Below are 27,722 nucleotides of genomic sequence, written 5' to 3' on the forward strand. Positions count from 1 at the left end.
GGCACAGAGTCACAAGGCAACTTGGCCACTGAAAGCAAATCCTTTTCCTTTGTCCACTCCTTACCTCAGTGATTTTGGAGGAATTGTAGACTTCTGTTCACTGGATACTTAGTTCTAAAAAGCTGCATTAGATTATGTCTGTTATGGGTGAATACCTAGCCCAGATCAAGGGTGATGATTACCTTCTGGCCATGTGCTCAGGAAGTTCTTTTCTTTCAGAAGGCAGATGTTGAAAAAAGGATTTTGAGCAAACTACCCTTTTATCTTCTATTCAAGATTCTTACCTTCTATTCAAAGTATTAAATAATATTTTTGGCCCCGTAGGCAGATAGGGAATTTTACTTAAAGAGTCATTGAGCAGAATTGATGGGCAGGCTGGAGGCTGAGCTTCCGGGATCTACACCCTAGATCACCCTATAGGGTCAAGATGGGGAAAACTGCTACCCCTTTCACAAAAGCCCTGCTGCCCTCAACCCCATCATCACAGCTGCCTTCACCCCATTCTCTCCTGGGTCTCCCATTTCTGGGTTGGTCACACGACTTCCTCAAGACAGGGAAAGCTCCTATAAAAAGACAAATGGAGATTTGTCTCCATGAAGATTCAAAGGGAGGAATACCTTGATGACGGAGTGTGAGCATATAGGTGTAACTGCTTGAAATAGTACTCGGAAATTGCCAGCACTTCTCTTTCTGATGGTGGCGTGTTTGTTTCTTGTGGGTTTTTTTTCTTTGCAGAAGCAAATGCCCACTCCTCTCCCTACTTTCGTAGAGGTGATATAAAAATGATCTTTGATGGTCTAGCTCTGTTGAGGGCCCTGCTAACCCACCTCCTTTCTATATAGCTGATCACTGAAAGCCTTTTTTTTTAATTTAAATCCATGTTAGTTAACATAGAATGTAATGATGGTTCAGGAATAGAATTTAGTGATTCATCATCACTTACATAAAATACCAGTACTTGTCCCAACAAGTGTCCTCCGTAATGCTCTTCACCCATTTAGCCCATCCCCCTACCCACCTCCCCTCCAGCAGCCCTCAGTTTGTTCTCTGTGTGAGTCTCTTATGGTTTGCCTCCCTCTCTGTTTTTATCTTCTTTTTCTTTCCTTTATGTTCATCTGTTTTGTTTCTTCTATATGATTTCACTAGTAAAATTTATCTTTCTCTGACTGAATCTACTTAACATAACTCTAGTCCCATCTACATTATTGCAAATGACAAGGTTTCATTCTTTTTGATCGCCAAGTAATATTTCATTGTATATATACACTACATCTTTATCCATTCGTCACTCAATGGACATTTGAGCTCTTTCTACAATTTGGCTATTGTTGATAGTGCTGCTATAAGTATTGAGGGGTGTGTGCCCCTTCAAATCAGCATTTTTAATATCCTGTGGATAAATACCTAGTAGTGCCATTGCTGGGTTGTAAGGTAACTCTTTAATTTTTTGAGGAAACTCCATACTGTTTTCCAGAGTGGCTGCACCAGTTTGCATTCCCACCAGCAGTGCAAAAGGGTTCCTCTTTCTCCACATCCTCGCCAACATCTGTTGTTGCCTGAGTTGTTAATTTTAGCCATTCTGACAGGTTTGAGGTGGTATCATGCTGTGGTTTTGATTTATATTTCCCTGATGATGCATGATGTTGAGCATCTTTTCATGTGTCTATTGGTTATCTGATCTCTTTGGAAAACTGTCTGTTCAGGGCACCTGGGTGGCTTAGTCGGTTAAGTGTCTGACTTAGGCTCAGGTTGTGATCTCTCAGTTTGTGGGTTCAAGCCCTGTGTCAGGCTCTGTGCTGACAGCTCAGAGCCTAGAACCTGCTTCAGATTCTGTGTCTTCCTCTCTCTCTGCCTATCCCCCACTCATGCTCTGTTTCTGTCTCAATAATAAACAAACATTAAAAATTTAAAAAAAAAGGAAAAGTATATGTTCAATCTTTTGTGTTTCTTGACTGGATTATTTGTTACTTGGGTGTTGGGTTTGACACATCCTTTATTCATTTTGGATACTAATCTTTTATCCAATATGTCATTTGCAAATATCTTCTCCCATTCCATCTGTTGCCTTTTAACTTTGTGGATTGTTTCCTTCACTTTTATTTTGATGAGGTCCCAATAGTTCATGTTTGCTTTTGTTTCCCTTGCCTCCAGAGACCTGTCTAGTAATAAATTGCTGTGCCCTATTTTCTCCTCTAGGATTTTGATGGTTTCCTGTCTTACATTTAGCTCTTTCATCCATTTTGAGTTTATTTTTGTAGATGGTGTAAGAAAGGGCCCAGTTTTCCCAACACCATTTGCAGAAAAGACTTTTTTTCCAGTGGATATTCTTTCCTGCTTTGTCCACGATTACTTGGCCATCCATTTGTGGGTCTACTTCTGAGTTCTCTGTTCTGTTCCATTGATCTATGTGTCTGTTTTTGTGCCAGTACCATACTCTCTTGGTGATTACAGCTTTGTAATACAGTTTGAAGTCAGGAATTTTGATGCAATCACCTTTGGTTTTCTTTTCCAAGTTTACTGTGGCTGTTTGCAGTCTTCTGTGGTTCCATACAAATTTTAGAATTTTTCTAGCTCTATGAAGAATTTTGGTATTCTGTTGATAACGGATTACACTGAATATGTAGATTGCTTTGGGTAGTATAGACTTTTTAACAATATTTGTTCCTCTTGGGTTGCCTGAGTGGCTCAATCAGTTAAGCATCCAACTCTTGATTTTGGCTCAAGTCATTATCTCATGATTCGTGAGATCAAGCCCCAGATTGGGATCTGTGCTAACAAGGTGGAGCCTGCTCGGGATTCTCTCTATACCTTTCTCTCTCTGCTCCTGCCCAACTCACACTCTCTTATCTCTCTCAAAATAAATATTATTTTAAAACAGTATTTGTTCTTCCAATCCACAAGCAGGGAATGTTCTTCCATTTCTTTGTATCTTTTTTCTTTTACGAGCTTTTCTTTTTATAAGCTTTCTATAGTTTTCACTATACAGCTCATTTACCTACTTGGTTAGGTTTATCCCTAAATATTTTATAGGTTTTGATGTAACTGTAAATGGGATCACTCAATTCTTTGATTTCTCTTTCTGCTGCTTCATTATTGGTGTATAGAAATGCAACTGATTTATGTATGTTGATTTTATATCCTATGACTTTGCTGAATTCAGGTAATCAGTTCTAGCAGTTTTTTGATGGTGAATGCCTCTTTCCATCAGAAGCACTTTATTACAAAGGAGCAAGCACAGAAAGATCTGTAGAGATAAAATCCTAGGTGGTAGAGTTCCCCAGGCTCACTGGGCTTCACAGGAAAGGCCTCGCAGGAGTGGTCTCAGAGGCTGTTCCTCTAGGCCAGCAGCCAAGCTTCATGTCTTGCCCTACACAGGAAGAGCTGGCACACGTCAGTTCACATGTCCCTTGGTCCTGTCTTATCCTCTCCCCCCACCACCAGCGCTACATAGCACTTGCAGCTTCTGCTTGTCCTGTGGCTGCCACTCGTGAGTTCTTCAACAGTGTATTATTTAGGGTTCTCCGGAGAAACAGAACCAATAGGCCATCGCTTTATATCTAAGGAGACTTATCATGGGAATTGGCTCCAAATCCCTCCCGTGATTATGGAGGCTGAGAAGTCCCGCCATATGCTATCTACAAGCTTGAGACCCAGGAAAACTGAGGTAGATACGTTTCAGTCTGGAGTTTGAAGGCCTGAGAACCAGGACCTGCTGTCTGACGGCAGGAGAAGATGGATGTCTCAGCTCAAGAAACAGAATTCTCCCTTCCTCTGCCGTTTTGTTCTCTTAGGTCCCTCAGCAGCCTTGGTGGGGATGCCTATCCACACAGGTGAGGGCAGATCTTTACTCCATCTACTGATTGAAATGCTATTCTCTTCTGGAAACACCCTCACAGACAATCCCAGAAATAACTTTTTACCAGCTATATGGGCATCTCTTAGCCCAATTAAGTTGATACATAAAATTGGGGTGCCTGGGTGGCTCAGTCGGTTAAGCCTCCGGCTTCGGCTCAGGTCAGATCTCACGTTCGTGGGTTCGAGCCCCGCGTCAGGCTCTGTGCTGACAGCTAGCTCAGAGCCTGGAGCCTGCTTCCAGTTCTGTGTCTCCTTCTCTCTCTGCCCCTCCCCCTCTCATGCTCTGTCTCTCTATCAAAAATAAATAAAACATTAAAAAAAAAAAGAAAAAGAAAGAAGGTAGTTCTTTAAAAAAAAAAGGTTGATACATAAAATTAACCATTATAAACAGCTCTTCAGTGTAAGATTCAAGCAGCTTTCAATATCTTCATTCTGTCCTTGCTCAAGTAAATACAAACTGGGGACCCGCCTGGCTGTCTCAGCGCAACATGTGACTCTTGATCTTGGGGTCATGAGTGGAAGTCTCACATTGGGTGGAGAGATTACATATATATCCACACATAAATAAAACCTGTATCATAACAGTGAGGTGTGTGGATCTGTCAGGGAAGTCCAAGTCCCACACATGCAAGCACCTTCTTGTTGCACCGTTCCCAAGATCCCACAAAAATGTCTCTGTCAAATTTGATGTTACATTGCCTCGGGAATTCCAGAATGTGGCAGCGATTAACATCTTGAAAATTCATCCTTAAGTAGCTTTCATGCCGAGACCACACTATGATCAAGAGAGTGTAGTGGGTAGTGTTATGTAAACAGATGACTGACATTGAGAAAACTCAGTAACTGTTGGACAATATCCTGCTCTGTTAGCAGGAATACCAATTTTGAAGGTTGTTTCTTTATCCAATAATGAAAATACATCTCCTGAGAAATATAGCTAAAATAACAAGTATCTGCCAAGTCATCCAGCCTATTTGGCTAGACCTGAAGTGAACACCAAGGTCAGATTTCACAGTGCCTTTTAAAGCTATCAGGGTGTCAGTGAAGAACCAGTAGCAGACTGGTTCCATCTCCAGGTCTAATCCGATGGGGCTGGAAGCAGACATCATGAGGCATTTATATCCTGCTTGAAGGTGTCAATCATTGAAAACCTGCACCTCCTCTTCTTCTTTTTTTTTTTTTAAGTTTATTTATTTTGAGAAAGAGAAAGAGAGAGAGAATCCCAAGCAGGCCCCATACTGTAAGTAAGTGCAGAGCTCCACCTCACAAACCGTGAGCCTAAACCAAGAGTCCAACACTTAACCGACTGAGTCCCCCAGGAGCCCCATCTACATTTCCTTTTCACATTATTGTACGAAGACTGAAATCGTGCTTTTGCAACATGTGTTTTTAAAAGGTTTATTGAAGTACTATTTACATACAGTAAAATTCACCTTCTTTTGGGGTGCAGTTTTGATATATAGTCATGCAACCACCAGAGTTGAGATATACAGCATTTTTTTAAAAGTTTGATGTATTTATTTTGAGAGAGAAAGAGCATGTACAAGTGGGAGAGGGGCAGGATCCCAAGCAGGCTCTGTAGTGTCAGTGAAGAGCCCAACGAGGGACTTGAACTCATGAACTGTGAGATCAAGACGTGAGACAAAGTCAGACACCTGACTGACACACACCCAGGTGCCCCAATATACAGCATTTTCATCACTTCGAAGGTTCCTGGGACCCTTCTGGTCAATCCCTGCCCCCTGAACCCAAACCCTGGTTAACAGTTGATCTGATTTGTTTTCTCTAAGTTCACCTTTTCCAGAATGTGGCCTTTTGTGTCTGGCTTCCTTCACTTAGCATGATGTTTTTGAAATTCACCCAGGTTGTGCCCTGGGCATTTGAAAAAACGATTACAGAAAATTCCAAACATATAAAAGCAATATAATAGATCTCTATGTGCCTGACACCAAATGTCAACAGTTATCAACTCAGGGACTGCTCCATAATTTCCTCTATAAGCATTTTGATGTGAACCTGTAAAAATTACTTTTTTGTGTGTATCTTCAACGATGCTATAATTCCACTTCAGGTGAAATTTTTTGGCAAGACAATTTAAAGCAGATCGTGTGTACTTCCTACCTTAGCGCATTTGGAGGCACAGAGTAGCTGGGGCTCCCGGGTTTCGAGCCCACATGATCAACAGTCCCGTCTTCCGAAGAAGGATCGCAGGAGGGTGGCGCCGCCTCGCAGTGGTGGCGGGACGCATGCGCAGAGAGGCGCCCCTTCTCGCTTCCCGTAGTTCGCCTTTCCACGTGGGCGCCTCGTCGTCATGGAGGCCGTTCGGAAGCCGGTGCTGCTCGGGCTTCGTGACACTGCGGTGCGTGGCCGCCCCTCGGGGCCGGGCGCCTGGACTGCTAGCAAGCTGGGCGGCCTCCCGGTGAGGTGGGGCGCTGGAAGGCGCCGGGGTGGGCTGCGGGCCGAGGGAGCGGGCGAGGTCCGCGGGCAGAGCCCGGGTCTGAGCGCCTCCTCTGTCCTCAGGACGCCGTGCCCGCCGTGGCAGCGCCGCGGCCAGTGTGTGGACGTTGCAGGCAGCCTCTCGCCCTCGTCGTGCAGGTGTACTGCCCGCTGGAAGGCTCCCCGTTTCATCGGCTGCTGCACGTGTTCGCCTGTCCCCGCCCCCGGTGCGGCGGCGGCCGAGCGCGCAGGTGGGCGGGGACGGGAGCCGCTCCCGGATGGTGAGCGGGGAAGGTGGGCGCTGGGGCCGTGTGCCTGTGTACCACCCTCACTGCCATTTATTTTTACCCTGAAGCTGGAAGGTGTTCCGCTCCCAGTGCCTGCAGACGCGGGAGAAAGAGGCGCAGGACGCTCAGGTAAACCGGTTGTGACTAGCGTATTACGATTTGCTGCAATTTGAGGGTATTTTCCAGAATATCGTTTGAGACAAACTTTATTTTAAATTTTTTTTTAATGTTTATTTATTCTTGAGAGACAAAGACAGAGCACGAGCAGGGGAGGGGCAGAGAGAGAGACACACAGAATCCGAAGCAGGTTTCAGGCTCCGAGCTGTCAGCACAGAGCCAGCGCGGGGCTTGAACCCACGAACTGTGAGATCATGACCTGAGCCAGAGTCGGACGCTTAACCGACTGAGCCACTTAGGTGCCCCCAGACACACTTTAAACAGTGGTCATTGAAGTACGTTGGAATGATTTTTTCCCTTTTCTGAACCATGAAATACTATCTTAAGATTTTGTCCTTGTTTCTTTTAATGAACATTGAGGGCCTTGAGGCATGTAACTTGCTGAAGTTTCTGTTTGGGGAAAAAGTATGGGTGTCATACAGTTACATGGCTGTGTGTGTTTATAGTACATACCTTCACTATGATATGTGTATGTGTATAGAAAAACATAAGAAAAATCTGAACGTATTGAAATCAAAAAGGAAGGCAAGTTGGTAGCTGCAGAACAAAACCCAGCTACCCTTTGCCTAAGAGGTCACCTGATATATATACACTGAGTTCTTAACATGTGCCTGGCATAGTACCAGCAACATCAGGAATGAAAAGACGAAGGTGTGTTGTCTGCCTGTATTTGTCAGGGCTTGGTTGCATGCAGTAGAAAAGCACCGAATTTTTAAAGGTGAAACAGAATTAGGTTTTTTACTAACATTGGATAGACTGGAGGGGGCCACTCCAGGAATGACCTCCAGAACGACACCTCCAGAACGGCCTGTTCGGGAGCTGCTGTACCACCTACCGCACCTACAGTCAGAAAGCTGAGACACGGTCTGCTGAACCGGAAGCTGCCCTTGTCAGGTCTTCTGCCTCCAGATCCTTGCTTTATTTCTATCTACAGACTTTTGCTTCATGGCCTCTCACTTCACTTCATTCTGTGTCAAATTTGTGTCTCCCTAGTGGACCTGATTAAAGGGCCCCTGATTATATCTGGAACCCTAACCACTGAAGAGTCTGAGAAACATAGTTCTTTCCTGCCCACTTCTGCAGTATGTCAAGCACAGCCGGAAGAGTTTGGAATCGATGGTTGAAGAAACCACTGTACTACATTTGCCACATTGCCCCTGAGAAGGGAACGCAGTTTTTTGTCACCTCCAACATGCTTTTGAGTGGATAGGGTCCAGAAAGCTGAATCCGAATGTGCAAGAGAGGAAGGCGCTGGTGTGAAGGCTCCCTCAGGAAGGTGAAGGGACGTGCAGCTCAAGCCAAGGGAACCGGCGAGAGCAGCCAGGTAAGCCCAGCCTTTACTCACTGGATATTTTCCCAGAAACAGGACAACGGCCTTGCAGCTGAGGATTGGTGTGAAGGTGCGGATGACTGGGGAAGTGACAGTGAGGAGGTGCCGCCACCACAGCTTACCTTGGATTTTGGAAATGACACCCACAGTGCCAGAGACATGGACTGTACTGCTCAGCTCCAGGATCTCCACCTGCAGGATCCTGTCGTGGGCGCTGCTCCTCCTGAATCTCCCGGGGCAGAGATGGCCTTGCCGTCCCTGGCGCCACAGTTCCTGCCCTACTACGTGTGTGCTGTAGATGAGGACGACTACCGGGACTCGGTCAGTCTAGACCATGCTCAGAGCCTCCTGAGGGAATACCAGCAGAAAGAAGGAGTGGGTGTGGAGCAGTTGCTTTCCCAGAGGTGAGAATGTGTGCTGCTCAGGGGGAGCGCTGACTTCACCGGAAGACTGCCACCCTTGGTACCTTTTGGTTTGATTCTGGTAGTTGGGGAAACTTTTTCAGACAGAACGTGAGTATGGGACCTTTCTGCTTCACTGCTCTTGGATGAGAAAGGGCAGCAGAGACAGGGGGTCTTACCAGCCCTTGAGTTAGCTTGAAAACACGTTGCTCTGTTAGTAAATACCCTCAAGAAAAGGAACGAAGGAGTTAAGGTTGCCAACTTTTACAGAAGAGCATGTGTTTACGGTCTCTTTATTTTCTGGGGTTTTTTTATTTTTTTTAATGTTTATTTAGTTTTGAGAGACAGAGCATGAGCGAGGGAGGGGCAGAGAGAGGAGACCCAGAATCTGAAGCAGGCTCCAGGCTCTGAGACGTTAGCCCAGAGCCCAACATGGAGCTCGAACTCACACACCACAAGGTCATGACCTGAGCTGAAGTCGGACGTTTAACCAACTGAACTACCCAGGTGCTACACTCTTTTTTTTTAAATTTCTTAAAGTATTTTCTGTTTTTAAATGTATAGCTCAGACAGATAAGTTAGAAAAATGCTTTTTTTTTTTTTTTTTTTTTTTTAAATTTATTGTCCTAGAACTTCAGAGACACTCCCAGAGCCTCGACTCTCATCACTAGAATGAGAGTCAGGTCTGTATTTCTGTTGTCTGCCTCATCAGAGGGTTTTAGGAGTCACATGAGAGAGTAGATCTTGAAAGGCTTTATAAGCCAAGGCCCTCCAAAGAAATAAGAATGGTCATTTTTGCTATTTTAATAGGATTATAATAGGATATTTGGAGAGATGACCTGTGTGGTTTTTTTGTGTTTTTTGTTTTTACCAGAGCTGTTTTCTTAGTAAGCTTTTCAGAATAATGGAGTGTTTGTGGACCTGTTGGGGTCTGAAAATAATCCATAGTAGACAAAGACATGGGGAGCGTCAGTGGACATAAAGACTTTTAAAATTGCAGATAACTATCCCAGAGTTGAAAATGGCTAGGGAGCAGAGCTTGAGAAAATGGTGGGCTGTTTGATATTACAGGGTATTAAATTTATTATTTTTAAGTTGTATGCATTAATTTGTTTACTCTTCTAAACATTGTAATTCTCTGGATATAGATACTCAAAAGCACTTTCTGCTTTTCTTAGTCTTCCTGGTGATGGTGATGAAAAATATGAGAAGACCACAATTAAAAGTGGAGATAAGGCATTTTACAAATTCATGAAGAGAATTGCTGCTTGTCAGGAGCAGATTTTGAGGTAAAGGCACATTTTCTTTTATTGTTTTTCTTAATTATAAGAGTAATAATACATGTTAGTTTGGAAAATATTGGGAAATATGAGAAAACCAAAATCTGTAACATTCCCCAAACGAAGAGGCTAAGAATTTGTTTTTAATGCATACATGTGTGTGAGTGTGTATGTTTGTTTATTTATTTTGAGAAAGAGCGAGAGTACAAGTGGGGGAGGGTCGGAGAGAAGTAGACACAGAGCCCCAAGCAGGCTCCGCAGCACCAGTGCAGGGCCCTGTGCGGGGCTTGAGCTCCCATCGTGGGCTCATGACCTGAGCGGAGGTCAAGAGTCCGACGCTTAACCACTTGTGCCACCCGGGTGCCCCAAGAGGCTGAGATTTTAATATGTTATGTTCACTTAGTTTTTATGCATTTGGATGCATGCATGTAGGCAGAAATTATGTGCTTTAATTTTTTTTAAGTTTATTTATTTATTTTGAGAGAGAGAATGAACGTGTGCACACACAGGGAGGGACAGAGAGTGAGAAAGAGAGGGAAAGAGAGAATCCCAAGCAGACTCTGCGGTGTCAGTGCAGAGCTTGCTGTGGAAGTCAGGAGTCAGACACTGGGCCACCTGAGCCACCCGAGCCAACCAGGCACCCTGGAATGGTATGTTTTTAAAAACATAACTTAGGGGGCACCTGGCTGGCTCAGTCAGAAGAACGTGTGACTCTTGATCTCAGGGTTGAAAGTTCAAGCCCATGTTGTGTTGAATTACTTAAAAATTAAAAAACAAACACAGGACCCCTTGAGTCCCTTAGTCAGATAAGTGTCCAACTCTTTTTTTTTTTTTAATGTTTTATTTTTGGGAGTGAGAGCAGGGCAGGGACAGAGAAAGAGGGGGTGGGGAACAGAAGATCTGAAGCAAGCTCTACGCTGACAGCAGCAAGCCTGATGTGGGGCTTGAACTTAACAAATTGAGATCATGACCAGAGCTGATGTTGGACACTAAACCACTGACCTACCCAGGCACCCCAGGTATCCAGCTCGTGATCTCGGCGCAAGTCATGGTCTCGCTCAGGGTTTGTGAATCCGAGCCTGCTTGGAATTGTCTCTCCCTTGCCTTCCACCTTGATCCCATTCGTGCCCCCTCGCTCTCCGTCTCTCTCTCTCTCTCAAAATAAATAAATAAACTGAAATAAAAAACCCCACATAATTTGGATCATACAGTATAATTTTTTTTTAAAAAGTCATCTCTGCACAGTATCTAGGTGTGTCCTTTAAGTACATTCAAAACTTTGACTTTTTTTTTAAGATTTTAGTTTTAAGTAATCTCTAAGTCCATCATGGGCCTTGAACTCAGAACCCCAAGATCAACAGCTGCATGTTCCACTGACTGAGCCAGCCAGGCACCCCACAGAGCTTTGATTTTTTTTTTTTCTTAATGGACTTTTTAGTACTGTAGTCGCTTGTCTATTTTTCTGATTTATGGACATTATTTCCAGCCTCTTGCTCTTACCCATTATGCTAGTGAACAGTTATGCACCTGATGTCATTTTGCATGTATGCAGGTGTATCCGTGGGTTATGTTCCCCCGAAATGGCGTGGTTGAGTAAGAGGCTGTATAGAGTTATAATTTTGATCGATTGTACCAGAGCGATTCTCCTAGGACTTCAGTTCCTGCCGGCACCTGTCAGTGCCTGTTTTCCCCGTAGCCCCACCTGTGGTGTGAGCGTCATACTTTTGTGTTTCTGCCAATGCAAGTGAAAAAGCATGTCTAGGGATCATTTATTTTGCTTCTTTATTATTATGAGCATCTTTCTCTGTTTCTGAATCATTTCTGTCCCTATCCTATGTCCATTTTTCCAAGTTCTTGGTCCATTTGATTTTTAGGAGCTCTTTATGTATTAAAGAGATTAAGCCTTTATTATGATTAATTTTCTTGGTTTGTTTGATTTTTGTCTTTGCTTCTGGATATATCCTTGGATGTTTATTGTTTCCATCTAATTTATTTCACTTTTGTAGTTTTTTTTTTTAATGTTTGTTTATTTTTGAGAGAGAGAACGCATGTGCCCATGTGCATAGGAGGAGCAGAGAGAGAGAAGGATACAGAGAATCCCAAGCAGGCTTTGTGCTGTTGCTCACAGCATGAGAGGGGGCTCAAACCCGCTCAAACCCATGAGCCGTGAGATCATGACCCGAGCCGAAACCAAGACTCGGACGCTTAACGGACTGAGCCACCCAGGCGGGCCTCACTTTTGCACAGGTTTAATACTGTTACATACCCCCATCATAAATTTTAGAATGTTTTATCATTTTCCCAAAGTCTAGTTCTAGAAGTGAAGTTCAGGATCAGAGGTTTGAAATGTAAATGTTCTTGATATGTATTGTATGATTATAGTTTTTACTACTTAGCACAAAATCAGCTTTTGCTCTTAGTTCTTGCATCCTCATTTTATTGATGAAAATCCAATTTATCTTGTTTAATTAGGTATGACAGCTAGGAATCTCACAGCATACATACCCAAATTATGATACCTTCAACAGAATTTTCAGATTAAACAAATGTTTTATCATATGGCACCTCAACACTGGCAGTGACTCTCAGCTTGGAGACCAGCCCCTGGGAGGGATCCCTTACCGGTGGGACTCCCGGCCCGCAGTGAGCCCTGCCCCTTGCAGGGCCATGTTCCTGTGTGCTGAGGTGGAGGAGGACCATAATCCCTGTCCTTGGTGCCAGCCTGGTCAGGGAGGCAGACGACACTGTGCACTCTGAGGTGTGCCCAGTGGAGCTGTGAACAGTCTGCAGGAAACAGAGGGGGGATCAGAGGCCTCTGCCTTGGAAAGACATCGTGCGAGAGGGACAGACTTGAGCCCTACGCCTGCTGCAGGGACTGAAGGTCCAGTATGCTCTGAACCACAGCCCAGGAGCTTAGCAGGGGGACGATGGCAGTTCAGTGAGCTGGACGTGACAGATGTGGCGGTGTCTGAATCGAGAGCAGCTTGGCTGAAAGACTGCCCCTTCCCTTTTGTCCTCCAGTGCCACACCTGACATCCTTCCTTCCCTGTCGTGTTTCTGGCCAGACCGGATGCATGCCAGGCTGGGTGCTCCTCATGCGTGGTACCTCGCACTGCCATGGGTTAGATGCTGAGATTGTATGTTTTCACTCCATGTCTTACTAAAGAATTTGTACTTTATTCTGTGGCCAATAGTTGCCAGCGGAGTGATGGTCACTCACTCTGAGATTAGAGAGGAAGAATCCAGGTGAGAGGTCGTAAAAGAGCGTGGATCAAAACAGGATACGGGAAGGAGGGGATAAATTTGGGAGATATTTGTATAATGGCAGGTCTTGGTGACCTTTGGATGTGAGAGGAAAAAATTGGAAAGCAGCAAAGGAAAGGGCTTTTGAGGTTCTGGATTGTGAAGTTGGTTGAATGTTGATGCCATTCTGGAGAACGGGGTGTGGGAGGCTGGTATCTGGACTGCAAGGGTCTTGACTTTTCTTGGAGTACAGAGTGTGTCCTTGTCAGTATGATTTATATCTTGATAATCTATGGCTTACCTTCCATTTATTTTTTGAAATTTATTTTTTTAACACTGATTTTATTCATTTTAGAGAGACAGAGACACAGCATGAGTAGGGAAGGAAAAGAGAGAGAGGGAAACACAGAATCCTAAACAGGCTCTAGGCTCTGAGCTGTCAGCACAGAGCCCAACGCAGGGCTTGAACCACAAACTGTGAGAACATGACCTGAGCCGAAGTCGGATGCTTAACTGACTGAGCCACCCAGGCGCCTTAGCCTTTCACTCTTTTGAAGAGAAGTTTTAAGTTTTGATCAAGTTCAACTTAACATTTTTATTGTTTTGGTGGTTTGTACTTTTTATTCCCTAAGAAAATTCTGCCTAACCAAAGGTAACAGAATGTGTTATGTTTGATTTCCTGTGTTTTCCTTATTTTTTTTAAGGGTGACTCAGGGAGTTAAGCATCCTATGTTGGCTCGAGGTCATGATCTCAAGGTTCGTGGGTTTGAGCACCATGTCAGCCTCTATGCTGACAGCTAGAAGCCTGGAACCTGCTTCAGACTGACTCTCTCTCTCTCTCTCTCTCTTTCTCTCTCTCTCTCTCCCTCCCCCTCTCTCTCTCTCTCTCTTCCTCCCCCCCCTCTCTCTCTCTCGCCTCTTCTGCTCCAGCTCTGTCTCTCAAAAATAAATATTTAAAACATTTTAAAAAGTAAGTAAACTTAGAAAAAAACCAGTTCACCTGTTCTCTCATTCCTGACTCTCTGGAAGCTACCGATTAATTTCTTCTCTGTATGAGTTTGTTTTGGGTTTTTTTTTGTTGTTCTTTAGGGCCTGCACATAAGTGACATGATACAGTATTTCTTCTCTGTTTGACTTGTTTCACTTAGCGTTATGTCCTCAAAGCCCATCCATGTTGCCGCAAATGGCGAGACTTCATTCTCCTTTATGGCTGAGGTTTTTATTGTGGGTTGTATGTATATATATGTATGTATGTATACACACACACATACATATATACACACTGCAGTTTCTTTATCCATTTATCTGTCAGTGGACGGATTCGCCTACATATCTTGGCTATTGTAAGTAATGCTGCCGTGAACATGAGGATAAGTATCTTTTTGAGTTAGTGTTTTTGTCTCCTTCAAATAAATACCCTGAAATGGGATGGCTGTATCATATGGTAGTTCATTTTTAATTCTTCGAGGAAACTCCACACAGTTTTTCCACAGTGGATGCACCAGTTTACATTCCCACCAGTGGTGCAGGAGGGTTCCCTTTTCTAGACCTCCCTGGCCAACACTGGTTATTTCTTGTCCTGTGGACAATCGCCATTCCAGCAGCTGTCAGGGGACACCTAAGGTGTGCTTCTTAACCATCTTATGTATGGGTCTTGCCCTTGTTTTATCCAGACTGTTTGCCTTTTACGTAGAGCCTTAAGTCCATTTAATGTAATTATTGCTGGTAGTGGGTTAATTTTATCATTCTGGTATTGGCTTTTTTCCTTTATATTTTTTGGTCCCTCTTTTCCCTTTTGTTTAACCTTCTCTTCAGTGAATTGAGTATTTTTAGATTATGATTCTTTGCCCTTTCTGCTGCCATAAAAAGTGTTTCCTAACTGATTATAATGTGGCTCTCTGACTTACTGCCGGCTGCCTTGACACAGTCGTTTGCCACTTTATGAACCGCACCACAGATTACCATTTAGTTTTCCCTGCCCTTTGTGATCTTGTTTTCATGTATTTGCGTCTGTATATGCTTTATGTCCTATAATATATTTTTATTTTTCTTGAAATTATTGTTTATAAGATAGTTTTAAGGATTATATATATATTATATATTATACTACATAATATACGTGTTATATGTTATATAATGAAATTTAAAATAACAGTTGGGGGCCCCCAGCTGGCTTAGTCAGTGGAGCATGTGACTTTTTTTTTTAATGTTTTATTTATTTTTGATATACAGAGAGAGACAGAGCATGAGAGGGGGAGGGGCAGAGAGAGAAGGAGACACAGAACGGGAAGCAGGCTCCAGCCTCTGAGCTAGCTGTCAGCACAGAGCCTGATGCGGGGCTCAAACCCACGAACGTGAGATCTGACCTGAGCTGAAGTCGGAGGCTTAACCGACTGGGCCACCCAGGTGCCCCTGGAGCATGTGACTCTTGATCTGAGTTGTGAGTTCGAGCCCCACATTGGGTGTAGAGATTACTTGAAAAAAAAAAACTTTAATAATAAAAATAATGATCAGAATATCTTTTATATTTATCCTCCCATTTACTTTTTTGATGCTCTCCATTCCTTCCTGCTGGGCTTCCATCTGATATTTCCCCTACACCTGAAGAACTTGTAATTTTTTTTTTTTTAAGTGCAGGTTTGTTGGAAATAGCCACTCAGGTTTTGTCTAAGAGTGTATTTTTTAATATTTCTTTTAGGGGCGCCTGAGTGGCTCAGTCAGTTAAGCGTCCCACTTCGGCTCAGGTCATGATCTCATGGTTCATAGGTTTGAGCCCTGCTTCCGGCTCTGTGCTGACAACTAGCTCAGAGCCTGGAGCCTGTCTTCAGATTTTGTATCTCCCTCTCTTTCTGACTGCGCGCATGTCTCTCTCTGTCTCTCAAAAATAAATTTAAAAAATAAAAATAAAAAATATTTCTTTTAATAGACATTTTAATTGGACATAAAAATTATGTTTTAGTTGTTTTCCATCCAACACTGAAAAGATTTTGTTTCACTGTCTTGCCTTTTGCGTTTCTCCTAGAAATTAGCTGTAGTTCTTTTTGTTGTTCTTCTCTTTGTTATACTTATATAATTAAAACTGTTTATGCTTCAGTGAATGTGTACTTTAATTTATCCTTCTTTGGATTTGCTGAGCTTTTTGTATTTTTGTGTTGATGTCTTCTCATGAATTTTGGAAATATTTTGGCTATTATCTCTTCAAATATTTTTCATTTCTATTTCCTTTTTCTAGGACCTTAGTTACTTGTGTATTTAGAGGCTTTGAAATTGTCCCATCATTTTGTTTGTTTGTTTTTATTTGTTTTTGAGAGAGAGAGACAGTGTGAGCAGGGGAGGGCAGAGAGAGAAGGAGTCACAGGATCTGAAGACAGGCTCCAGGCTCTGAGCTAGCTGTCAGCACAGAGCCTGATGCAGGGCTCAAACCCACGAACCATGAGATCCTGACCTGAGCCAAAGCTGGACGCTCAACTGACTGAGCCACCCAGGCGCTCCGTGTCCCATCATTTTTAAAGGCTCTGTTTCGTTTTCTTTTTTCTTTTTACTTTTTGTTTCATTTTGGATGTTCTATTTTCCTTACATTCCCAGATATTTTTTGTTGTTTCCTGCCTGCTGTTAACTTTCGTTGAATGAAGTTCTTTATTCTTTTCTTTTTTAATGTTGATTTATTATTTTTTTAATATATTTTTTAATATTTTATTTATTTTTAATACAGAGAGAGACAGAGCATGAGAGGGGGAGGGGCAGAGAGAGTAGGAGACACAGAATTGGAAGCAGGCTCCAGGCTCTGAGCTAGCTGTCAGCACAGAGCCTGACGGGGGGCTCGAACCCACGAACGTGAGATCTGACCTGAGCCGAAGCCAGAGGCTTAACCGACTGAGCCACCCAGGCGCCCCTGAAGTTCTTTATTCTTTACAGCATTTTTCATTTCTAGTATTGCTATTTCAGTCTCTAAGTTTTATTTCTGTGCTAATTTCCTTATCTGTTTTTGCATGATCGTTTCTACTAGATTCTTTTACATGTTTATGGTTGATATTTTATTATTTGTTTTATCCCACGCCTTATTTTGATACTTTTTTTTTTTAATGTTTTATTTATTTTTGATACAGAGAGAGACAGAGCATAGAGGGGGAGGGGCAGAGAGAGAAGGAGACACAGAACCGGAAGCAGGCTCCAGCCTCTGAGCTAGGTGCCAGCACAGAGCCTGACGTGGGGCTCGAACCCACGAACGTGAGATCTGACCTGAGCTGAAGTCGGAGGCTTAACCGACTGGGCCACCCAGGCGCCCCTTATTTTGATACTCTAAGGTCTTTTTCAGACAGTTCCATCATCTTGTCTGTGGATGTTCTTGTGTTGACTTTCCTTGTGGGTTAAATTTTTCTGCCACTTTGCAAATCTAATAACCTTTCTTTGTGTGGTTTACTGGAGAGTGTCTGTTGAAGAACAGCAGATAGGAAGTAAATTTCTGCTCCCTAGCAGGACATGCCCCTTTCTCTGTAAAGCTGGTGGTAGTAGTGGAGGTCTAAATCCCTTTAATCTGTCTTGGAGCTGAGTCTGGACTGGCAGTTTTAGTTAGATTCAGTTCCTCGTTGGTTTTAGTGGTTGTCGTGCCTTCGCCTAGACTTTGAATCAAGCATTGAGAAGACTTCAGGTGTCTTGCTGTGCTCTGCAGGCCTGCTGCTGGTTTTGGGCCTTTGGATTTTCTTTGCTGTCTGGTTTTCCTCCTGGTACTCTGCAAGAAGGAAACAAAGTTTGCAGAGCATGGCCTTTGATGTTGGAATGTGCCTTGTATGTGGTCCTCATTCAGGGCTCTTTGTTCCCTTGTCCTAGGTATTCCTGGAGTGGAGAACCACTGTTTTTGACCTGCCCTGCATCAGAAGTCACTGAGGTCCCAGCCTGCAGCTACTGTGGGGCCCGAAGGATATTTGAGTTTCAGCTTATGCCCGCACTGGTCAGCGCGCTCAGAAGTGCTGACGTAGGTAATAGCCCTTTATTAATTTGAGTTCTTGGATTTACTGCACTAATTTGAAATTATTTTAAGAGAGAGAATATGAGAAGGTGAGGGACAGAGAGGGGGAGGAAGAGAGAATCCCAAGCAGGCTACATGCTGTCAGCATAGAGGCCAACGCAAGGCTCAGTCTCATGAACTGTGAGATCACAACCTGAGCTGAAATCCAGCGTCGGAAGCCGAGCTATTTTCTATCCTTAAAATGATTTTCATGGTGGGGCCATCTGGCTGACTAGGTTGGTAGAGCACTGGACTCAATCTGGCGGTTGTGAGTTTAAGCCCCACATTGGGTATAGAGTTTACAATAAAAAACATTATTTTCATAGCATTATATTATTACTTGTTTAAGCTTATTTATTTTGAGAGAAAGAGAATCCTATGTAGGCTCTGTTCTGTCAGTGGAGAGCCCAATGTGGGGTTTGAACTCATGAAATATGAGATCATGACCTGAACCAAAACCACGAGTCAGATACTTAACTGACTGACCCACCCACTTACCCCTCTTTTTTTTTTAATGTTTATATATTAAAAAAATTTTTTTTAATATACTTTTTAATTTTGAGAGACAGAGAGATAGCACGAGCATGGGAGGGTCAGAGAGAGAGGGAGACGCAGAATCGGAAGCAGCTCCAGGCTCTGAGCTAGCTGTCAGTACAGAGCACGATGCAGGGCTCAAACCCACAAACGATGAGATCATGACCTGAGTGAAGCTGGACGCTTAACCGACTGAGCCACCCAGGCGCCCCTAAATATTTATTTTGAGATAGAGAGGGGGAGAGCGTACATGTGTGCCAGGGAAGGACAGAGGAAGAAGGAGAATCTCAAGCAGGCTCCATGCTTAGTGAGGAGCCCTGTGCTGGGCTCAACCCCACAACCATGAGATCATGACCTGAGCTGAAATCAAGAGTCCAGTGCTTACCTGACCAAGCCACCCAGGTGCCCCTTTTTGTCTCATTTCTGATCAGAGGAATTAAGCAGTCATTCTTTAGTCAATAAGTAGTTACCTGTTAACTAGAGGCTTTTTGTCAGGGCTCTTTATCAGATTGAAGAAGTTCCTGTCTATTCCAATTTTATGCATTCTTTTTAATAGCCGTGCGTACGTATTACCTTAATTACATTAACAAATTGCTGTTCAATAGGTCTGTACCAGTTTATGTTGCTGTCAGCCACGTAAAAGAGTGTTTCTATCTTGGCATCTTTGGTAGCATCTGATATAAAATGATGAAGAAGTTTGGGGAATATTGTTAAAAATGTCAGTGTATAATCTAGCACTTCCACTCTAGGAGTATACCTAAGAGGATTGAAAACCTACGCCTGCCAAAAACCTGTACACAAATGCTCATATGAGCATTATTCTTACAGTAGCCAAAAAGTAGAAATAATTCAGAGGTCTATTAACTGATTGATACATAAACAAAATGTACCTTCATAAAATATTATAATAAAAAGAAATGAAGTACTACATTATACATGGCTACAGCATGGATGTGCCTTGAAAACATCATGCTAAGTGAAAAGAAGCCAGTCACAAGAGGCTGCAAATTATATGATTCCACTCATATGAAATGTCTGAAATAGGTAAACCCATTGGAACAGAAAGTAGATTCGTGGTTTCCAGAGGCGAGGGATCGAAGGGCAAGAAAGAACGGGGAGTGCCTGCTGGTGGGCGTGGGCATGGGTGTCGTTTGGAGAGATGGAAATGTTTTCGAAGCAGGTTGTGAAGATGTTTCTGTAACTCTGGGAAGAAACTAAAAAACACTGAATTGTACACTTAAAAAATTTTTTAATGTTTATTTGTTTTTGAGGGACAGAGCGTGAGCAGGGTAAGGGCAGAGAGAGAAGGAGACAGAGAATCTGAAGCCGGCTCTAGGCTCTGAGCTGTCAGCCCAGAGCCCAATGCAGGGCTCGAACTCAGCCTGACCGACTTAACTACTCAGACGCTCCTGAATTGTACGCTTTCTTTAAAATGGTAAATTTTACAGCATGTGAATTATATTTCAATTAAGAAAAATACCATTTGAGCACCTCTACAAACTCTTAATACCTTTGGTAATGGGGCACCTGGGTGGCTTAGTCTGTTAAACATCCAACTTTGACTCAGGTCACAATCTTGTAGTGTGTGAGTTTAAGCCCCGTGTCATGTTTTGTGAGGACAGCTTGGAGCCTAGAACCTGCATCAGAGATTTTGTGTCTCCCTCTGGCTGCCTGCCTCTCTCTCTCTCCGTCCCAATCTCCTCACCCTATTGCTTTCTCCCATACTCCCAGTCCGTGTGTGTGATTTTCACCTACTCAGTACTTAGCAAAGCAGTATGTGTGATCACATGTTCTTCTTGGACTTAGTAATAACCTGTTTCATTCTTAAAAACTTTTTTTATGTTTTTTATTTATTTTGGAGAAACAGAGAGCGCATGAGCAGGGGAGAGTCAGAGAAAGTGGGGGATGCAGAATCCGAAGCAGTCTCCAGGCTCTGAGCTAGCTGTCAGCACAGAGCCCGACCTGGGGCTCGAACCCACAAACCGTGAGATCATAACCTGGGCCGAAGTTGGACGCTTAGCCGACTGAGCCACCCAGGTGCCCCAATACCTGATTCATTCTCGTGGCCGATTCTTCTCACACCCTCATGGAGGAGGATTATTTTCCTCACAAATCCAACTCCAGACAACCCGGCTCCATGTTTGCTTCCCTGAAGACCTGTCTCCGGAGCTAGTCTGAGCTCTAGGCCTTCCGCACCTCTAGTGTTGTTCTCGCTCTGGGTCACCTTCCATCTTTATTGTGGTGTCCTCTTGCCCCTCTTCCAACTGGGTCCCATTTCCTAGAACTCCGATCTTCCTCTTTCTCAGTTTATCCTTTCAGTTTTGATATAGCATTTTCTCCAGTAGTTTCCTGAAGAGGGATCATGGGAAATCAGTATTGATTGATTGATTGATTTTTTTTAGCATTTATTTATGATTGCAAAACAGAGCATGAGCAGGGGAGGGGCAGTGAGAAGGGGAGACACAAAATCTGGAGTAGGCTCCAGGCTCTGAGCCATCTGCACAGAGCCTGACAGGGGGCTCAAACCCACAAACTGTGAGATCGTGACCTGAGCTGAAGTCAGACACTTAACTGACTGAGCCACCCAGGTGCCCCAGGAAATAGGTATTTAAAGAACCCCATGGGTCTTAATATATGTTTATTGTATCTTTTTGTACATAATAAAATCAGATATGGAATCCTAAGCCATTAGTAATTTTTTCCAGAATTTTAAAGATTTAATGACCTCATTTTTTTTAAGATGTTATTTTTTTTAATGTTTTTTTAAATTTATTTTTGATACAGAGAGAGACAGAGCGTGAGAGGGGGAGGGGCAGAGAGAGAAGGAGACACAGGACCAGAAGCAGGCTCCAGGCTCTGAGCTAGCTGTCAGCACAGAGCCTGATGCGGGGCTCGAACCCACCAACGTGAGATCTGACCTGAGCCGAAGCCAGAGGCTTAACCGACTGAGCCACCCAGGCGCCCCATTAAGATGTTATTTTTAAGTACTCTCTACATGCAATTTGCGGTGCCCTGTCATTACCTCATTCTTTTAGCAACCTGCTTATGGAAAACAGCCCCATTCTGACTTTATTTATTTTAAGTTCATTTATTTTGAGGCAGAGAAGAGAGAGAGCATGCCCAAGTTGGAGAGAGGGAGAGAGAGAATCCCAAGCAGGTTCTGCACTGTCAGTGCTCGTACTCATGAACCATGAGATCATGAGCTGAGCTGAAGTTGGCTGTTTAACTGACTCAGCCACCTGAGTGCCCCCCAGGTCACTTCTAGAATCCTTCCTTTATCCTTGTTATTCTGCAGTTGTGTATATTGTGCTGAGTACCTACCTGGTAGGCGTTTTCAGTTCAGAGACTCAAGACCTTCAATTTCCTTGATGATTTTGCTTTATTTTTCTTGTTGTACCTTTACAGGAACTTCCGTTAGTGAAATGTTTCTTTTCCTATTTAGATTCTGTTCTCTTTTGTTGTCTGATTTTTGTTTTGCTTTCCAAGAGTTTTCTTCACTTTGTACTTACTCATCTTTTCAGTTGTGGTAAAAAGTATAGAACATAACATTTAGTAAATTAACCATTGCTAAGTGTGCAATTTAGTAATGTTACGTTTCTTCACCTTGTGCAACCAATCTCCAGAGCTTTTTCCTCTTGCAAAACTGGAACTGTAACCATTAACAACTCCCCAGTTCTGCCTCTCCCTGGCCTCTGGCAACTGCCATTCTGTTATGATTTTGACTACTTTAGATCCCTCATATAAGTGGAACCATAATATTTGTCCTCTGAGATCACCTTATTTTACTTAGCATAACGTTCTTGAGGTTCGTCCATGTTTTGCCACATGTCAGAATGTCCTTCTTAAAGCCGAATAATGCTCTGTTGTGTGGATATTCCACATTTGGTTCATCAATTCATTTGTTGAACACTTGGGTGCTCTGCTTGACTATTGTGAATATTGCTGCTATGAACCTGGGTGTACAAATAGCTTTTCAAGATCCTGCTTTCAGTTCTTTTGGATATATATACCAGATGCAGAATTGCTGGATCACACGGTAATTCTATTTTTAATTCTTTGAGGAACCACTGTAATATTTTCCATAGTGTCTGCGCCATTTTACATTCCCAGTCAACGGTGCACAAGAATTCCATTTTCTCCACATCCTCACCAATACTTGTTTTCAGTTTTGAGGGGTTTGTTTCTTTGTTTATTTGTTTTTATAGTCTCCATCCTAATGGGTGTGACGTATCTATTGGGGTTACAGTTCGCTTTTCCCCTAATGATTTTTTTTAATGTTTGTTTGTTTGATTTGAGAGAGTCTGTGTGCATGCAGGGGAGTGGCAGAGAGAGGAAGACAGAGAAAAACAAGCAGGCTCCTCACTGTTGGCACAGAGCCAGACGTGGGGCTCATTCCCACCAACCATGAAATCACCACCTGAGCCCAGATCAAGAGTCAGATGCTTGGGGGCGCCTGGGTGTCTCAGTCAGTAAAGCGTCAGACTTCGGCTCAGGCCATGATCTCACAAGAGCCTGCTTCAGATTCTGTGACTCCCACTCTGTTCTGTTCCTCCCGCTCACACTCTGTCTCCCTCTCTCTCTCAATAATAAACAAACATTAAAAAAAAAAAAGTCAGAGGCTTTCCTGACCGAACCGCCCAGGTGCCCCGCGTGCCCCCTAATGGCTGATGATGTTGAGCACCCATTCCTATAAATGGCTTGTTAGCCATTTACGTATCATTTTAGGAGAAATGTCAACTCAAGTCTTCTTCTTCATTTTGTAGTCATGTTATTTGACTTTTTGTCATTGAGTTGTAGGAGTTCTTTTTATATTCTAGATATTAACCCCTTATCTGGTATAATTTGGAAATATTTTCATTTTGTAGGTTGCCTTTTCACTGTTAATTGTGTCCTTTGATGCACATAAGTTTTTAATTTTGATATAGTCCAATGTGTCTGTTTTTCTGTTGCCTGTAGTTTTGGTTTCATCTGTGGGAAATGCTTGCCATGTACTTCCTTTTTAGAAAATGCTTGCCATGTACTTCCTTTTTAGAAAGAAAGCAAGCTCACAGTGAATTGTGCCAATCTTAAGCCTACCGCCTGATGACTTTTTACCTAAATCCACTCTTGTCATCACCTCCCAGATTAAGATAGGGAATGTTTGCAGCACCCAGAACGCCTCTTGGGCCTCCTTCTGGTCAGTGTACCTCTCCCTGTCCAAGAGATCAGTCTCCTCCATTCCTGTATGAATTTACCCTGTTCTGCAACTTCACACAAATGGAATCATGTGGTGTATGGCTGTTGGGCCTGACTGCTTCTGTTAATCTTTATGTCTTTGTTATTCTGATCCTTTTGAATTTAGTTTGCCCATCCTATTTTTATTTTTCAAAAGCTGTTTTTTGTTTTCTGAAACTTTACCATACTATTTGGTTTTTGTTTTGTTTTGTTTTGTTTTGCTTTATGAGATCTTCTTTTATAAGAAGTGATCTATTGGGGCACCTGGGTGTCTCAGTCTGTTGAGCGTTCGGCTTCAGCTCAGGTCATGATCTCACAGTCTGTGGGTTCAAGCCCCGCGTCGGGCTCTGTGCTGACAGCTCAGAGCCTGGAGCCTGCTTCATATTCTGTGTCTCCCTCTCTCTCTGCCCTTCCCTTGCTCGCACTGTCTCTCTCTGTTTCTCAAAAATAAATAAAACATTTTTAAAAATTAAAAAAAAGAAAAAAATAAGTGGTCTATCTCAAAGTTTTTACTTGTTGCCTATTTCCTGCCACTTTTTTTAAAGATTTTACTTTTGAATAATCTCTGCATCCAACATAGGACTTAAACCTACAATCCCAAGATCAAGAGTCACACACTCTACCAACTGAGCCAGTCAGGCGCCCCTCTTGCAGTTTTTCTGATCCCTGAATGCTATGTTGAAGGTTTTCTGTCAATGTCTGGTGAACCTTGGAAATCACCATTATTAACACTAATCAACATCATTCTAGTCCTCGTTCTAGACATAAATGTAGATAGAAAGTTTAGATGGATGGATGGCTAGAAAAATATAAAGATAGGAAAATTCACTACATACTAATTAAAAATACTGGAGTAAATGTATGTAAATTTAGTGCAAGAAAAAGTAAGTGCGTGTGAGGCAGTGGATTCTTTCACCTAGCTTCTGAAAGGTCCTTCTGAGGTTAAGAGAATTACATTCATTCCAGCTGTCAGTTTTAGATAGTATGTATTTGGCTCTTTACTATAACAAGGAAATGTATGCCCTGCTCCACCTCCAAATATATTAGTAATTTTTTAAAGATTTTTCAAGTTTCCTTTTTTTGTTTTATTTTCATTTTTTGAGCAAGAGAGAGCATGAGTAAAGGAGAGGCAGAGAGAGCAGGGGACAGAGGATCTAAAGCAGGTTCTTCACTGACATCAGTGAACCCAGTGTGGGGCTTGAACTCATGAACTATGAGATCACGACCTGAGCTAAAGTCAGACGCTCAACTGACTGAGCCACCCAGGCACCCCAAGATTTTTTTATTTGTTTAATCTCTGCACCCAGCATGGAGATCTTTGCATTGACCAGTTGCATTGGCCACCTTTCTCCTCTCTTACATTCACATCCTTTTCTTTCCCTCTGCATTCAGTGAGATTCTTTCAAGCCTCTCCTTTCCACCTGTAATTACATTTCACCTGTCTTTCCTACTCTGTGTGGCTCTGATGTTTTTCATTAGATATGTAATGGAGCTATTTTGACCTCCGTATCCGTTTCTTCTGGCTCCTGCCCCTCCATCGTACTGTGGCAGGCCTCTGGGCTCAGGCCTCCTGTACATAGCTTTGCTATTTGGTATTTTGTTCCCTCTGACTCCCTGACCCTCCTCCTTTCCTACCCTGCTGGCTACTGGTTCTGAGGCTCTAATCTTCTGCTTCTGCAGACTGTGTGTTGCACATTCTGATTGGAAATTGTCTTACATTCACCAGGTCATTTCTCCTAAGTCAGCTCTATTTTGGCCTTGTTAGTTCGGTCTTCGATGTTCTTCCCGTCGTCCCTGCCTGCATTTTCCTTTCAAAGTGTTTTTCTTTTGCTGTCCCAAACCAGTTGCCCAACTCCTGTTGACTCCTGTTTTCCTGTTCTGCTATCAACCGGAGTTCTAGTCGATTGTATTTTCTTGGTGTTATTCTTTGTGGCACTGTCCATTGATAAATTTCTGGAGACTCTTAGGAATTTTGCGGGGGGGGGGTGCCTGAATCCTTTCTTGGAGGTAGTGTGTCCGTGTGACATATTTTTGTTTATCTTAAGTGGGTGTTGTTGTTGTTGTTGTTGTTAAGTAATCTCTACACCTAACATGGGGCACAAACTCACAAACCGGAGATCAGGAGTCAAACAACTGAGGGGCGCCTGGGTGGCTCAGTTGGTTAAGCAGCCAACTAGATCTCCGCTCAGGTCATGGTATCAAGATACGGGAATTTGAGTCCCAGGTTGGGCTCTGTGCTAATGGTGCAGGGCCTACTTGGCATTCCCTCTCTCTCTCTGCCTCTCCCTGACTCGTGCACTCTCTTTCTCTCAAAATAAAGTTTTAAAAAGTTTTTTTAAGAAAAAAAGAAGGGCGCCTGGGTTGCTGAGTAAGTTAAGCGTTGACTTCGGCTCAAGGCACAATCTCGCCGTTCGTGGGTCTGAGCCCCGCGTCGGGCTCTGTGCTGACAGCTCGGAGCCTGGAGCCTGCCTCCGATTCTGTGGCTCCCTCTGTCTCTGCCCCTCCCCTGCTCATACTCCATCTCTTTCTCAAAAATAAAAACATTAAAAAAAATTTTTTTAAGAAAAAAAAGTCACAAAACTGAGCCAGCCAGATGCCGCATGACATGTTTTTAAATGGTTTTCAGTGTCCAGTATCCTAGACGTTTGTACAAAAGACTTTAAAATATATTTTTCTGTTAATTCTGCTTTTTGTCATCAGCATTCCCTTACTTTGTGGAGGAGTAGGACTGTGTTGTGAGTGAGAGCTAGTGAGCACTGCTATTGCTTTTCCTAATTATTTGTTCAGTTTATTGGGTAAAATCATTCCTGTAGCAGCACCAGTACCCTGATATTGCATCATCTTTCTCCTTCAATTATCTTCTAGTTACATACCTCTTTGTTTACAGTGATCTCTTAGAAGTGTCAGGCTCTGTTCTAAGTCTCTTACATGTATTAGTTTATTTAATGGTCTTCACAACAATCTTATCATCGTGATCACTACGGTATTTATTACAGAGCAGTGAGCCGCTTGCTCAGGTGGCAGAGCTGGGGTCAGAACCCAGGGAGTCTTGCTCCAGAGTCTGGGCTTTGTCCGCTAATCAAACCTTCAGATATTGAGTATGTCTCCTGACACTTTCTCTTCGCTGGAATCCTGAATATGCTGTATTTTTCAGGTATTTCTGTGGAATTTGGAACAATTCTAATTTACACATGTGAGAAGAGTTGCTGGCCTGAAAATCATCAGACTCCCATGGAAGAACTTTGTGTTATACAAGAAGACCCAGATGAACCACTATTTAACTAGAGAATTTCCTTTTATTTATATAAATTAAAGCAAATTTTAATGTCCAGATTTGTGCATTTTTACTTCATTTGATTCACACATTACTTTTTGTAGTCTTATGGTGTTATTAACACAAATGTGATGTGCATGTAAACTGGCTATTCATTTTCTTCGCTGTGCAGCCTGCAGCTGGGACTTGGGACTGATGGCCAGCTGGGCTTTAGGGTTCTGGGAGGAGACATTTTGAGCAATCTCTGCACAGTAAGATTTGATGCACATCAGCAGCACTTCAGACTCCTTGACATTGTGGACTAGGAACTTCCAGAAGCCACTGGGTAGCATGTGTTTTGTTTTCTTGTTGCTTCTATAACCAATGTTGGGCATCAAGATCTGGCCCTTGAATCTGCTGCACACCCTGTTGTCAGTGCCTCTGGATTTCCACCAGTTGTGCTTAATTTTGACAAATCAGTCTCACTGGTGTCGGATGAACTTCTTGGTTCTCTTTTTATCGATCTTGGGCTTCACCAGAGGTCTGAGGGCAGCCATGATGCCAAGTAACAAATGGCTTCCACCTCTGCAGGCAGCTCCAAGGAAGAGAGGGGAAGGTGGCCTTGCGCAGACTGATGGGTTTTGACTCACAAATTATTACCTCTTTGTGTTTCAAGTGCTGTCCTTTTTGCTTTATGGCACCTGCAC

The 27,722-nt window shown here is 43.1% G+C and overlaps 1 protein-coding gene across 3 annotated transcripts; it reads left to right on the forward strand.

Moving 5' to 3' along the window:
• The first annotated feature begins 5,773 nt into the window (after positions 1–5,773).
• Positions 5,774–27,095, forward strand: PDCD2L (programmed cell death 2 like). Of its 3 annotated transcripts, none has more exons than XM_029926067.1 (7): positions 5,774–6,274; positions 6,376–6,542; positions 6,647–6,707; positions 8,116–8,489; positions 9,665–9,775; positions 17,837–17,981; positions 26,917–27,035. In XM_029926067.1, the coding sequence occupies exons 1-7, from the start codon at positions 6,167–6,169 to the stop codon at positions 26,944–26,946; spliced, it is 996 nt and encodes a 331-aa protein (XP_029781927.1). In that variant the 5' UTR covers positions 5,774–6,166; the 3' UTR covers positions 26,947–27,035. The 3 variants fall into 3 exon arrangements, with proteins under 3 accessions (XP_029781927.1, XP_029781926.1, XP_029781925.1); XM_029926066.1 differs by having other exon boundaries at positions 5,786–6,274; positions 8,122–8,489; positions 17,837–17,985; positions 26,917–27,095; XM_029926065.1 differs by having other exon boundaries at positions 5,789–6,274; positions 17,837–17,985; positions 26,917–27,095.
• Positions 27,096–27,722: the final 627 nt, after the last annotated feature.

This window comes from Suricata suricatta, chromosome 16 (genome assembly GCF_006229205.1).
Source record: "Suricata suricatta isolate VVHF042 chromosome 16, meerkat_22Aug2017_6uvM2_HiC, whole genome shotgun sequence".
Taxonomy (NCBI): domain Eukaryota; kingdom Metazoa; phylum Chordata; class Mammalia; order Carnivora; family Herpestidae; genus Suricata; species Suricata suricatta.